The sequence below is a fragment of the Eleutherodactylus coqui genome, chromosome 12, assembly GCF_035609145.1.
Source record: "Eleutherodactylus coqui strain aEleCoq1 chromosome 12, aEleCoq1.hap1, whole genome shotgun sequence".
Taxonomy (NCBI): Eukaryota; Metazoa; Chordata; class Amphibia; order Anura; family Eleutherodactylidae; genus Eleutherodactylus; species Eleutherodactylus coqui.
The window spans coordinates 36,438,376-36,453,502 of record NC_089848.1 but is presented as its reverse complement, the minus strand read 5'-3'; the positions used below and the strand labels follow the sequence as shown (position 1 = coordinate 36,453,502).

The 15,127-nt window shown below is 46.7% G+C and overlaps 1 protein-coding gene across 1 annotated transcript in view; it reads right to left on the bottom strand.

Annotated features, from left to right (window-relative positions):
- Nucleotides 1-15,127, bottom strand: part of TEX10 (testis expressed 10) — a 50,226-nt gene that overhangs the window by 24,955 nt on the left and 10,144 nt on the right. Inside the window, exons 3-6 of the mRNA XM_066584855.1 lie at nucleotides 11,530-11,776; nucleotides 3,114-3,223; nucleotides 2,108-2,346; nucleotides 153-291 (exon numbers count right to left, since the gene is read on the bottom strand). Of these exons, the coding sequence (XP_066440952.1) occupies nucleotides 153-291; nucleotides 2,108-2,346; nucleotides 3,114-3,223; nucleotides 11,530-11,776 (735 nt within the window). The remainder of the gene's footprint in view (nucleotides 1-152; nucleotides 292-2,107; nucleotides 2,347-3,113; nucleotides 3,224-11,529; nucleotides 11,777-15,127) is intronic.

The window sequence follows — 15,127 nt, the reverse complement described above, 5'->3', positions numbered from 1 at the left end:
TCACAAAAATGTGTGTCTTGGATGCGTATTCTTCAAGCGTGCGGCATAAAGCCGTTATGTACTTGTCTGCTACAATGGCCAATTTAAACAAGTGGCAAACAAATGGGGGGGGAAAATTGAAAAAAACAATAGCAGCGGGCCAATCGCCTTACCTGCCCAGGTTGAGACACACGTCTTCTTCTTTCAAGTAAACCTTGTTGAAGAACGTTAGGAGCATGGAGCGCACCGACAGCTGGAGGTCTCTCTGCTGGTACGTCATGTACACCGCCTGGATCAACTTCTCCGTATCCACTACAATATACAAGTCAGAAGATGATTTTGTACATCGCTTCCATATTTTGAGATAGAACACTCATTTATCATCACACATAACACCACTGAAAACTGCAACACAAATCATGGTTGGAAACGGCCCATTTTGGAGGATGCAGCCATTTCTCCTGCCAAAGCTCTGGCTCGGCAGAGAACACCAGAATCCCCCCCCGCCCCCAAATGAATATGAGCTCGTCTTCATGACAACTTCTTACTGAGCATTTGTTCTTTTCACACGCAGAGATATTAGCCATGGGCACCAGCAATATAACCTTCCTGGTGGGCACCCGGGCACCGTCACCCCGCTGGTATTGCTATGAACAGAAGAATTCTTGCAGCCAATATCATTGGTAATAGTAAGCCAGACTAAGAAGTCCAAAAAAAAATTCCAAAATGGGGACATTTTGCTCTGATGTAAGCACTGCCAGTAAAGAAGGGGTCAATAAAATGAGTACATATATAGACCAGCTTCACACGGGCGACAAAGATCGGACAAGATTTGCAAGTTTCGAGGTGCATAAATACGAACCCCAATATTTTGAATGGAGTCATACACACGAGCGATGTGTTCCCTCATGGCACCGCGATGCAGGAAACAAATCACAGCATGTTCTATCTTCCTGCGCGCTCTTGCATCGCACCGCCATGGCGGAGGATCCCTGCACCCCTGCAGTGATGCAAGGCTGTTTAGCCATAAAACCACCTTACATCCCCGGGGTATTCACATGGTGGGGAGCGCGATATAGGGTCAGGATTTACGGCCTCGTGTGAAGTTAGCCTTACTACTGTGTTTCCCCATGAAAATAACACCCTGTCTTATCTTACTTTTTGCCCTAAAAGAAGCGCTAGGTCTTATTTTCGGGGATGTCTTATTATACTTACCTAGCAGGCGCCAGCCAAATCCCTCCTGCTGCTCTCCAGAGCTCCGTCGCGGCCGCCTACAGGAGATCACTTCCTGGTTACAGGATTCAGAAATCCCGCCTCCACGAAGCGATGGCTCAGATTGGTTCTTCGAGCGCTGCTCAGTAAATCAATGCAGCGCTCGATGAAGCAATGTGATGGCTGTGATCGGTTCATCGAGCGCTGCATTGATTGACTGGCTAAGCAGCGCTAGAAGAACCACCGCCATCGTGTTGTAGAGGCGGGAAGGCTTACTACCGGGCGTCAGTCACTCTTCTGCTGAGGTAGTGATGTTTTTTAATGGCAAGCAAAGTTCTATAAGCTCTGTTACTTTGACAGTATTACCTGCGGGGGTCCAACTGCTGGGACCCTTACAAATCACACAGGGAACTTGGAATCCTCATTCTCTTGAATGGAGTGGTGACCACTTTAGTACACAAGCCCTCCATTCACGGTCCATGGAGCTGGCACAGATAAGAGTACAGCGCTCAGCTCTCTCCCACAGTAAGTGGAGCAGTATGGTGCATCTGTGACCACAGGACCCCCGTGCTTAGTGGGGGTCCCAACAGTGACATCTTTAACAATCATACATTTGAGCCAAATGTTGCAATTTTTTATAAGGGACACCAATTGATGGCCCTTTTACACGGACCGACAGTCATTTAAACAACTGCATGAGTCCCAACGTCACTGATGAGGTCATCGGCGCTGAGTAGGGATCGTTTACACGGAACAGAAGCCAGCGATCCAGCACTAGATTTTTCGCAACGGCAAAGGATTTTTTCGCATTTACACCGAATGATTATCACTCAAATCAGTGTGAACGGGCCAGAAGCCGAGGCATTCTACAACATGGTCACAGAGGGAACGTTCCATTCAGTAACTCTTGTCTCACCTCTGTTCTTCTGAATGTACAGCAGTCTGTTGGTAACTTCTAGAAGCCTCTTTAACTGTTTACTGTTCAGCTTCCAGCCGCTCACCAACTTTTCAGTCACAAATAGTCTTATCATAGTCAGCCATCCCGAATCCTCATGAAGGGTTGTGGGGTTTGCCAGGGACACCATTATGTCACATAATGTTAGATTTAGTAAGAGATGATCCAGACCGTTATGGGGAAGAAATCCATCTTTGGTACTAAAAAAAATTAGACAAAATGTCTGATAGAAAAGATGATCTAAAATAATTACACCAAAAAAGTTCTAATGGAAGAACAGAGAATAACGAGCGCGGAGCAAGCAAAGCTGCTAATGCACAAATGAATAGCTGCGGGCCCTTTTACACGCCACAACTGTCCCAGCGACTTCTCACAGGAGCGACAGTCATTCAGCAGATGGAGGCGGAGCCTGCCAAGATCTCTTCATTCACTGCAGGCAATGGCTGTTTACAAAACAAGTTAACATCATAAAGGACTCTGACAACTCATGTGCCGGCTGCCAGGCAAGCCAGAGACAAGCAGCAGAATCGTGTGTAAACAAACAAAATCTCATAATACACTGCAATAACATGCCACCCTACGGCAGGGTTCACACGGGGCAGAATTCTTGCGGAATTTCCCTGCGGACTTTCTGCATGGCAATTCCGCCCGCGGCTTTTTAACCCAGGATATGCCAGCAAAGTGGGCGAGATTTTCAAAAAATCTCGTTAAATCGTTGTGGCCATGCCACACAAAAACTGACATGCGGCGTGGGATTCAAAGCCGCGGCACGTCAATTATTTCCTCGTTTCCACAGCGGCCTCTCTCCTCTCTACGGCCGCGGGTTTTGAAGCTGTGCTTATCCCACGTTTTTCAGTGCGGTCATTCCACTACATTTCCGTCCCGTGTGACCCCGGGCTTATACTGGAACTTCCATAAAATAGGTAAACATCACCGATGGCTTTAAAAATCTGTAGTTAATAATTACCCTTTCTTTACTTTTCTCCTGTGTTGTAAAGAATCGTGTATGTTGTATGGAAAATGCTTCATAAAGTGATGCTTGAAATCCTTAAGATAACATTTCCTCAGCCAACCATCCTGCAGACAAGAGACATGATTGTAAGAAACCAAGACATGATTCACAAGAGCGGCACAAGAATCCACGTGTGTCCGATGCAAGAGGTCCAGGCTCGGGTCTCCTCACATTTGGTTTTACAAGGGCGGAGTGTTTGAGTTACTGAACTTTTAATTAAACATGCTTCCCATGTGCAAAGCTAATAAACCAGCTAATCCTCCCATCTCCCCAGTGTGTCCAGCAGCACAGCTCCAGTCTGCTCTCCTACTGTTTACAGGCAGCAGCAGTCCGCCTATGGGATGCCACAGGCTGTGCTCCCGCTCATTGGCTGCAGCAGCCCGTCAATGGGATGCCACAGGCTGTGCTCCCGCTCATTGGCTGCAACAGCCCATCTATGGGATGCCACAGGCTGTGCTCTCCCCCATTGGCTGCAGCAGTCCGTCTGTGGGATGCCACAGGCTGTATTCTCCCTCATTGGCTGCAGCAGTCCGTCTGTGGGATGCCACAAGCTGTGCTCCCGCTCATTGGCTGCAGCAGCCCGTCTGTGGGATGCCACAAGCTGTGCTCCCGCTCATTGGCTGCAGCAGCCCGTCTGTGGGATGCCACAAGCTGTGCTCCCGCTCATTGGCTGCAGCAGCCCGTCAATGGGATGCCACAGGCTGTGCTCCCGCTCATTGGCTGCAACAGTCCATCTATGGGATGCCACAGGCTGTGCTCTCGCTCATTGGCTGCAGCAGTCCGTCTGTGGGATGCCACAGGCTGTGCTCTCCCTCATTGGCTGCAGCAGTCCGTCTATGGGATGCCACAGGCTGTGCTTTCCCTCATTGGCTGCAGCAGTCCGTCTATGGGATGCCACAGGCTGTGCTCTCCCTCATTGGCTGCAGCAGTCCGTCTATGGGATGCCACAGGCTGTGCTCCCGCTCATTGGCTGCAGCAGTCCGTCTATGGGATGCCACAGGCTGTGCTCTCCCTCATTGGCTGCAGCAGTCCGTCTGTGGGATGCCACAAGCTGTGCTCCCGCTCATTGGCTGCAGCAGCCCGTCTGTGGGATGCCACAAGCTGTGCTCCCGCTCATTGGCTGCAGCAGCCCGTCTGTGGGATGCCACAAGCTGTGCTCCCGCTCATTGGCTGCAGCAGCCCGTCAATGGGATGCCACAGGCTGTGCTCCCGCTCATTGGCTGCAACAGTCCATCTATGGGATGCCACAGGCTGTGCTCTCGCTCATTGGCTGCAGCAGTCCGTCTGTGGGATGCCACAGGCTGTGCTCTCCCTCATTGGCTGCAGCAGTCCGTCTATGGGATGCCACAGGCTGTGCTTTCCCTCATTGGCTGCAGCAGTCCGTCTATGGGATGCCACAGGCTGTGCTCTCCCTCATTGGCTGCAGCAGTCCGTCTATGGGATGCCACAGGCTGTGCTCCCGCTCATTGGCTGCAGCAGTCCGTCTATGGGATGCCACAGGCTGTGCTCTCCCTCATTGGCTGCAGCAGTCCGTCTATGGGATGCCACAGGCTGTGCTTTCCCTCATTGGCTGCAGCAGTCCGTCTATGGGATGCCACAGGCTGTGCTTTCCCTCATTGGCTGCAGCAGTCCGTCTATGGGATGCCACAGGCTGTGCTCTCCCTCATTGGCTGCAGCAGTCCGTCTATGGGATGCCACAGGCTGTGCTCTCCCTCATTGGCTGCAGCAGTCCGTCTATGGGATGCCACAGGCTGTGCTCTCCCTCATTGGCTGCAGCAGTCCGTCTATGGGATGCCACAGGCTGTGCTCCCGCTCATTGGCTGCAGCAGTCCGTCTATGGGATGCCACAGGCTGTGCTCTCCCTCATTGGCTGCAGCAGTCCGTCTATGGGATGCCACAGGCTGTGCTTTCCCTCATTGGCTGCAGCAGTCCGTCTATGGGATGCCACAGGCTGTGCTTTCCCTCATTGGCTGCAGCAGTCCGTCTATGGGATGCCACAGGCTGTGCTTTCCCTCATTGGCTGCAGCAGTCCGTCTATGGGATGCCACAGGCTGTGCTCTCCCTCATTGGCTGCAGCAGCCATAAACAACATTCAGAGAGGAGAGACATAGCTGCGGTGCTGTACATAGCGGGGAGCCAGAAAAAGTGAGAAGTAGACGCTTTATTATTTGTACACATGAACTTTTAATTAAACATGCTGGCCATGTGCAAAACTAATAAACTAGCTAATCCGCCCATCTCCCCAGTGTGTCCAGCAGCACAGCTTCCGTCTGCTCTCCTACTGTTGCAAAAAAGGTGGCAGCATATAATGATGCAAGATGAACTGCTTGTCTAAAGGAATATGCTTTATTGTTTCATAGTTTAAAATTTAGGCGACGTTTCGACCTACAAAAGGTATTTTTCAAGCCAAAAAAACTGATGAAACACGGTGTGGAATCCATGTTCCGTAGGATTCCACACAGTAGTATCAGCTGTATCCCACTGTGAATCCCTGATAAGGCTCATCGTCGTGCTGAAAGACAGCGATGAGCGATGGCATAACGAAAACTGCACGATGTCAGTGCAGTTACAAACAGCAATTATCGCTTAAAAGACGGCTTTTGAGCGAACTTTGAGCAATAATTGTTGTGTCTAAATGGCCCTTAAGGCAACGCAGGACAAGGACCCCAGCTGCATGGAGGTTGCCCTCTGATGGAGGATAGATTGCCCCCATAAAGCAAATATAACTATAGCGACTGAACTCACAGCGTTTTGGAAAAACCCAAGAAAATAGAGACTGTAAAACTGTGATAATGAATTTCTCTTCTCCATGGCTTGCAAGACTACATACCTGTCTTTGTCAGCACTTAAGGAACTGTGTCAGTAGCGGTCTCAGGAAGGAGGCCCAGCATGGGAGGCCACATTGTTACCCGGTAAGCTCTCTCAACGTTGTAGGCTCTAGAGAAAGTAGGCTTCGGAAACAGGTCACATAGCCATCGTTTGACAAAGTCCTCCAGCCTCTACCCCTCTGTCCGCCCAAGGAATCCAATGATGCAGAGTTGGTTCTCCAAGTCATCCACTTTCTGCCTCCAAGTCTCTGCTTTTTGGAGTAGATTGTGCAACGTGGCCATGAGTGGGGTAGACTGTCCTCCACATGCGTTACATGGCCTCTCAGGTATTGAAGATGCTGTCACAGGAGGCCAACATCCCCTTTACCTTCCTCTATTTTTTGCCTGTGAGTGCAGCAGTGAAGGGATGGATAGTACAGGGGAGCTGGTCAGACATTTGTCTCAGCATTAGATTTGGTTCAGAGAGGCCAAGGCCTCGAAGCTAGTATATGCACAGGGTAAGGCAGAGTAGTCAGAGGCACTCCAGGGTTCTTCTCTAGCAAATTCTTTAAGTCTATCAAAAGGAGGAAGACTGCCATGTAGGACCAATAGGGCTTGTATCAATCCAGCTCATGCCTTCAAAATCTGTTCAAATCTAAAAGGCAGTTATGCAGGCCCTCCAAGAGGCCTGAGGACAAACAATGAAAGTGCAGGGTGTGGCCCCTGGAGCCCAGTCAAGGAACAATGGCAACACAAGAGCTGTAAATGGAGTTTACAAGTGCAGCTAGCTCCGTCACAGCAGAATAGGAGTTATCCTTCAATCCAGGGGGCTCAATGGTGGTCAGAGATCAGTCTTGGACATCGGTCACCACAAAAGCTACCAGTGAGGTACAGGATAAAGTCAGGAGAACTATTTCTGGCAGTCTGGCGCAGGAGTTCTCACATCATGCAACCGTCCATGTTGGGCAGTATCCACATCATCGGGTTCATTGGGTCCAACCCCCTGCTCAATGCAGGTGTTCATGCTATACAAACAGCATAAACAGGCCATGGCGCAGAACAAACGTTTATTTGGCATTTGTAAGATCTGTAGGTTGGGGTCGGCAGGGTATACATTATAAGCTTGATTCAAACATTTAAACTTGATGAGATACTTTGTCCAATGCTTTACTAAAGCCAAAATATACTATATCCACCGCATTTCCCTGATCAAACCAGTCGGTGATTTTGTCATAGAAGGGAATTAGATTCATCTGGCATTACTTGTTTGTTACAAACCCATGCTGGCTCTGGTTAATTACTCCATTTTCATCCAAGCTCTTGCATACATGCTGTTTAATAATTTGTTCAAAGATCTTTCCCGGTATAGAAGTCAGGCTCACAGGCCTGTAGCTACCTGGATCCAACTTCTCCCCTTTATTAAAGATAGGGACAACATTTGCCTTTTTCCAATCTTCTGGGACTTCTCCTGTTCTCCAGGAATTTTCAAAGATTATGTCAAGTGGTTCAACAATTACCTCCACTGCTTCCTTTAGTATCCTAGGATGTAATTCATCTGGACCCGGAGACTTGAATTCATGTAAGTTAGCTAAGTGTTCCCTCACCATCTCTCTGCTTATAGATAGCCTGTATTCTTTTATCCCCCCAATAGCACAGGGAAGATCAGTTGATGTTCCATCTACTTTGAGAGAAAACAGATACAAAATAGGAATTTAAAAGTTCGGCCTTCTCAAAATCACTCTTAACCAATTCAGCATTTTCATCCTGTAAGCATCCAATAACATCTTTGACTTTTCTTTTGCTTTTGACACGCTCACAAAATTCTGTTTTATTGCTTTTGGCCTCTGTTGCAAGGCTTAATTCATTATTAGCTTTAGCTTTCCTGACACTTCCCCTACAGTTTCTGCAGACCACTTTATATTCTTCTTTAGATATTCCCCCTCCTTCCATTTGACACACATTTCTTCCTCTTTAACATGTGTGCAAGTTCTGTGTTCATCCATCCTGGTCTCTTTAAATGCTTCCCATTCTTCCTTCTTTTAGGGATGGTTAATGATTGTGCTTTGAGAATTTCATTTCACAATATTTCTCAACCTTCTTGGACATTTCTGTGCTTTCTCAACATCCAGCCATTGGATCCTTTTTACCCTCTTTCTGAGTTTTTTCAAATCTGCCTTTCTGAAATCCAACCTTAATGTCTGAGTTCTCTCAGGTCTTCCTCCTCTTTTTATCCAACATCCAAGGATATCATGATCGCTGCCTCCTAAGGTCCCAGCCAGCCTTACTTCCTCAACCATTGCCTCCCTGTTGGTAAGAATTTGGTCCAAGATAGCAGATCCCCTTGTTTTCTCTTCGACCTTTAGGAAGATAAAGTTGTCAGCAAGAGCGGATAAGAATTTGTTGGATCCATTACTTTTACCCGAGAGAGATTCCCAACAAATGTCTGGATAGGTAAAATCTCCCATGATTACTATGCATGCTTTTGAGAGGTTGGCCATCTGATGTAGAAAGAGTTCCTCCATATCTTCTGCTTGTCCAGGCGGCCTATAGTAAATGTCTACAATGGTGTCCTTTCTGTTGTTCTCTCCTTGTATTCTTACCCCAACAGTTTCTACAGAACTCCCAGCCCTGAAGCTTGAATCTCTGTGGAGATGATGATTTCCTAACATACAACACAACTGCTTCTCCCCTTTTATTAAGTCTGTTTCTTATAAATAAGTTGTATTCTTCAAGCCTTGTATTCCAATCATGTATATGCTTACCCGTTTTTGTAAGGTGCAAGCAGTCAGTCGTATAGGTAATTTACTCTATGGTCTGGAAATCCAAATCTTTGCTGACGGCACCATCGACGTAGCCAGTAGTTCACCATCTATCTTCCTATTCCATGGCCATCCACTGGGAGGATGGATGAGAAGACCACTGGTGCTCCTAGTTCCTTCACCTTCTTTCCGAGGTCTTCACAGTCTCTGCTGATAGTTGCAATGTCCTTTCTTGCAGTGTCATTTGTCCCTACATGTATTAGTAGGAATGGGTGGTGTTCTGTAGGACTGAAGAGTCTTGACAGCTTAAAAGACACATCTTTGATTTGTGCACCTGGAAGACAGCACACTTCTGGTGAGGTGTCACGTCTACAGACAGCGGCCTCTGTTCCTCTCAGTAGGGAATCCCCCACAACCACCACTCTCCTTTTCTTCTTCACAACAGCACCCTTTTCTCCATTCAAGAGGACTCTGTGTGCTTACTACACAGTTTTCTGTGGGTAGAGTCATTTCTTGCTGTACCTCTTTCTCATCTGCTCTGTTCTTTGTGGGTAGAGTCATTTCTTGCTGTACACCTCTTTCTGCTTCTGCTCAGGAATCAGTACCAGACCCCCCCTGGGTGAGAACCTGGTACTGGTTCCCGGCAGCATGGGTGCTGCTGGCTGACTCCTGATCCTCCGGCTTCTTTGGGTCACATGCTTCCATTCCTTGGCTTCTGAAGGAACACTGCACATTTCCTTTCCTCCAATGTTTTGAAGACTTTCTTCTACTCTGTCAAGGAAATCCTCACCTTCCTTAAAACATTTCAATGTAGCTATTCTCTCCTGAAGACGTTGCTCCAGTAGAGACACAATCTTGCATTTCTGGCCGGTGAAATTTGGCTTTTCCTCTGGTCGGTCTGTAAACATATAGCATACACTGCAGCTCACCATATGATTCCTCTCCTCTTCCATGTTGTCAAATGATGTCCACTTCCAAACTTCTAAAAGTCAAGAATTGTAGTGAAGATATATAACCTATAAGATAATAAGTGTACAACTTCTCTGAACTGGCGATGTCCTCCGAGCACCTACAGCCAGCAATCTTCCCTTGCTCTTCCCAGAATGCACAGGGAATATGCAAATTATCTTCTTGCAGCTGCAATCTCTGGTTTCGCAATGTCCTCCGAGCAGCTAGAACTGGCTAATCCCGACAATCTTCCCGCTTGCAGTGATCCTTTGCGCTTCCCAGAATGCACAAGGAATATGCAAATTATCTTGTTGCAGCTCCAATCTTCTCGATATTGAAGTTGGGAACTCGCTCGCAAGTGGGTTTAAATTTCAATAATGATTTGCTGTATATTAAAGTTAAGGAAAGGAGAAGAGAAAATTTTTTTTTCTCCTTTTTTGGGCGTCGCTATTAAGTTTGTGGAAATGTGCACATATGATTAAAATGTGTATTGATTGGTGTCTAATTGTTTTTAAGGGGAAGTAACATGTCAGTCTGCTAGCTGTGAACATAAAGCAGTCGCTTTCGAAACGTGTCTGGAAACTGACATGGCATCACGCAGTAACGATTGATTATTTTATGAATTTTTTGTAATTGAAGAAGAATAAAAGTGTTTAAGGAGCCGGCTTTTCTCCTTTTGCTATCCTCTAGATAGGTCATCAGTAGTTGATGGACAGGGGTCTGCTGCTCAGGATCCCCATCAGCTGATCATCCGGGTCCGCTGTCAGTGCAGCGGGCCATTGTAATCTGTGATCACCACAAGAAGTGGGAGTGCTAGCTTCATTCCTATTCAAATCAATGGGAATGCCATGCTTCTCTTACATGTCCTGCTTCTCTTATGATCCAGTCCTTCCTGCGGTGACCGCTGAGAATGATGTCCAGGCCTGCTGCACTGACAGTGGTCCTGGAGGATCAGCTGTTGGATGGGGCTCCCGATTGGCAGGCCCACATCCATCAACTATTGATTACCTATCCTATTATCCGTTCAAAAAGCACGGAATGCGCCTTTAAACATTCAACAATTCTCATCATATGCTAATTATCTAACCGCCAGCAATAAGTTGGTAAGAACCTGCATGCACTTGCAAAGTTAAGGTTTATATGGTGCCCTTTCAAAATAATGAATGACTATTTAATAAATGGACGCAAACAAAAAGTGTCCCGTTTCTGTGACCTCTCCATACTTAGATCACTATTATGCCTTAAAGAGGTTCGGTTATGAAGAAAAAAAATAAATTCTATACTCACCTATTCCTCCACAGGCAGACTCCTCACTGCATCTTCTGCTCGCTGAGCTCTTGCAGTGCCCCGGGTCACCTTACCTCCATCCGGGCCAGCTTGTTATGAAGCCTGCATTCCTTCCGGCAGGTCAGTGAAGGTCATGTCCCTGTAACCGAATGCTGATCTATTGCAGAGACAGCAGGCATGCGCAGTCTGTGCAATAACTCAGCACTCCCCCTGCTGGGCTGTGATGCAACCGGCAGGAAGGAGACTACCTGTGAACGTATGTAACCTCACAGGAAGCAGAAGAATCAGCCGGCTGGAGGCGAAATAACCCCCCGGGACATCAGAAGCCAGGACAAGATCAGTGAGGAGAAGATCTGGTAAGTAAACTGACAGGGTAGAAATAGGTAAGTATAGAGTTTCTTTTTTTTTTTTTAAGACAGAACTGCTTTAATATTACATGTGGAAAGGGGTTGTCCTAATTGGTCTTTGAAGCTGAGAATTATTTCCACCTCTTGTGTGGACACCAGAACCCACCAATATTCAATATAAAAGCGGTCATATAATGTGCGTAAATAAAAAAATTAAAATTACCAGTTTTTGCGGTTCATCTTCAAGTTCACTTAGCTTCCAAAGAAGAGAAATTATGGTCAGCACCTGCTGCAGAAGTTGGTGTGCTATGGGCTCTAGCAATCGTTCACAGTCATCCCCTATGGTCTCTTCAGGTGCCTCCTCAACCCAACATTCAATCAAGATTGGAATTACTGCTTCAATGAACGTTTTCAAATTATAGGATGAAGAAAAGCATTCCTCTGTGACGGCCGATACATCTGTCAACATCCTTTAAGAATTAAAAAGAAAAGAAGAAAATTTACCATAATTCTAGCCAAAAATATACTTTAAAAACAAAATATGGAATTACCTGCATTTCCTCAATCCCAAAACAGATTTTAAATTAAAAAATTTTAACATTTAAAAACTATAAGCCGTGCTCATTCATCATCTAGCCCAGCATGAGAAGGCTTGCTGGTTGGCTGCATCCTCCCAGTGTGATACCAGTATGATCGCTCACCCCCAGGGTCACACGGACAAGAATCTCACACGTTTTCCGTGATGCGAGACTCCCAAGACTCAAGCCAATACGATCTCCATTTTTCTGAAAGTGGTGCTATACATGAACACACGAGGAACGATGTTTACCCGCACAGCGATGCAGCAAGAGGAAGAAGAAAAAATAAAGTTTTTAAAAATTGCTGTATGTCCTATTTTTTTGTGGGATCTTAAATACATTTCATGGCTCTCACATGCTGTGCGATGTGAGGGTTTCCATTGAAATCACTGGGAAACACTTACGGCCCACTATAACGCCAGAGGATTGGAAGGTCACAGAAGGGATGCATCTACGGGAGACATGCAGGTTGACATGCGTGATATCGGGCTGAATTTCTCGATCCAGCGCTCCCCACGTGTAGCTAGCCTAAAACAAATCTGTGTGTGCGAAACAAGTGAAAGCCGACCAGCATATTATGTCTCAGCAGATCTACCGTGTAAACACATCTTTGTACTCCGGCCTGGAGGGTTTCATGGTTTTGGCTGTGACACATTACGTGTGAGCGATCACCAGACTGCCGACGGGCTCTCACTCACCGCCATCGTACAATTAGCCTGTTAGTGGCTGTGATACATTACCAGTGAGCACTCACCGGACTGTCTCTCACCACCATCGTACAATCAGCCTGTTATTGGCGATGACACGTTACCAGTGAGCGATCACCGGACTGCGGACGGGCTCTCACTCACCGCCATCATACAATCAGTCCGTTATTGGCTGTGATACATTACCAGTGAGCGCTCATTGGACTGTTGACGGGCTCTCACTCACCGCCATCATACAATCAGTCCGTTATTGGCTGTGATACATTACCAGTGAGCGCTCATTGGACTGTTGATGGGCTCTCACTCACCGCCATCATACAATCAGCTTGTTATTGGCTGCGATACATTACCAGTGAGCACTCATCGGACTGTTGACGGGCTCTCACCTCACCGCCATCGTACAATCAGCTTGAAGACAAATGACCAGATCACCCGAAGACACTTGTGTGCTTTTTAAACAATTAACTTTATTAATAACCTGAAGACAGGGGTGTGTGAGTGTTTATGTTATGTTAATAAAGTTAACTGGAAAAAAAACAAACAGAGGAGACAGGGAAAATCTATCAATCCACACACACACACCTTGGCTTGCGAGCTTCTTGACTTGCAAGGGGGGAGTCTAATGCTCACCTACTGCCGGTGTTCCAGTCCTAGCGATTGTCTGCAGCGCTACCGCATCCTCCTCCACGGCGACAGCATTACTTCCTGAAAGCGGGGCTTGAATACCCTGCCTCCAGTAAACTAATGCTCTGATTGGCTGAAGCGGTGCTGAATGAACTAATCAGAGCATTAGCCTGCTGGAGGCGGGGTATTTAAGCCCCGCTTTCAAGAAGAAATGCTCTGTCAGCATGGAGGACGACACGGCAGGCTGCAGCAGCGTCGCAGACATAGTAACATAGTATGTAAGGCCAAATGAAGACAATGTCCATCTAGTTCAGCCTGTTTATCCTCATATGTTGTTGAACTAGAGGAAGGCAAAAAACTCCAAGAGCAGAAGCCAATTAGCCCTTTTGGGGAAAAATTCCTTCCTGACTCCCTAATGGCAATCAGACTGTTCCCTGGATCAACCCCTAATAGTTCCTACCTGCCTGTATACCCGGATTAACAATTAACCTAAGATTTATATCCTTCCTCCCCAAAAAGACATCAAGTCCCCTTTTAAACTCCTCTATGGATTTTGCCATCACCCCATCCTCAGGCAGAGAGTTCCACAGTCTCACTGCTCTTACAGTAAAGAACCCCTTTCTATGTTGGTGATGAAACCTGCTTTCTTCTAGACGTAGAAGATGCCCATTTGTTAACGTTGCAGTCCTGGGTGTAAACAGATCATGGGAGAGATCCTTGTATTGTCCCCTCATGTATTTATACATACTTATTTGGTCGCCCCTTAGCCGTTTTTTTCCAGAGTGAATAATCCCAGTTTTGGTGCCTCTCTGGGTATTCCAGTCCAGTCATTCCATTTATTAGTTTAGTTGTCGTCCTTTGAACCCCCTCCAGCACTGTAACATCCTTCCTGAGCACCGGTGACCAGAACTGTACACAGTATTCCAGGTGAGGCCTGAGAAGTGCCTTATATAGTGGGAGGATAATGTTCTCTTCCTTCGCCCCTATACCTCTTTTAATGCACCCCAAGACTTTATTAGCCGTTGCAGCAGCTGACTGGCATTGATTGCTCCAGTTAAGTCTACCGTCCACTAGTACCCGCAGGTCTTTTTCCATATCACTTTTCCCTAGCAGTACCCCATTTAGTGTATATTGGTGACATCCGTTTCTCCTGCCCATGTGCAGAACCTTACATTTATCAACATTGAACTTCATTTGCCATTTTTCTACCCAAGCCCCCAGCTTATCCAGGTCCGTTTGTAGCCGCACATTGTCCTTCGTTGTATTAATTATATTGTATAATTTTGTATCATCTGCAAATACTGATATTTACTGTGCAGTCCCTCTATCCGGTCATTGATAAATATATTGAACAGAATGGGGCCTAGTACTGAACCCTGTGGCCCCCACTAGCGACTGTGGTCCAATCAGAGTATGATCCATTTATTACCCCCCTCTGCTTTCTATCTCTGAGCCAGTTCTTTACCCAGATACACACGTTTTCACCCAATCCGCGCTGTCTCATTTTATATATCAGCCTATTATGCGGCACGGTGTCAAATGCTTTAGAGAAGTCCAGATACATGAGATCAATAGACTCTCCCAGGTCCAGCCTAGAACTTACTTCATTGTAGAAGCTGATCAGATTGGTCTGACATGATCGACCCTTCATGAACCCATGCTGGTGAGGGGTTATACTGTTGTTCTCCTTGAGGTATTCTTCGATGGCGTCTATCAAACCATCGTAAGGACCCGAACGCCAGCGGTAGGTGAGCATTGATGTTTGTTTTTTTACATGTAGTGTAATTAGTTTCCCCATTGAAATGAATTGAAACGCCAGTAATCCAGAGCGCAGTCAATTCATTTCAATGGGGAAAAGTGATTTGACATATGAGTGTTTTGGGTTAAGAGCTCCGCCACGGAACGAATTACA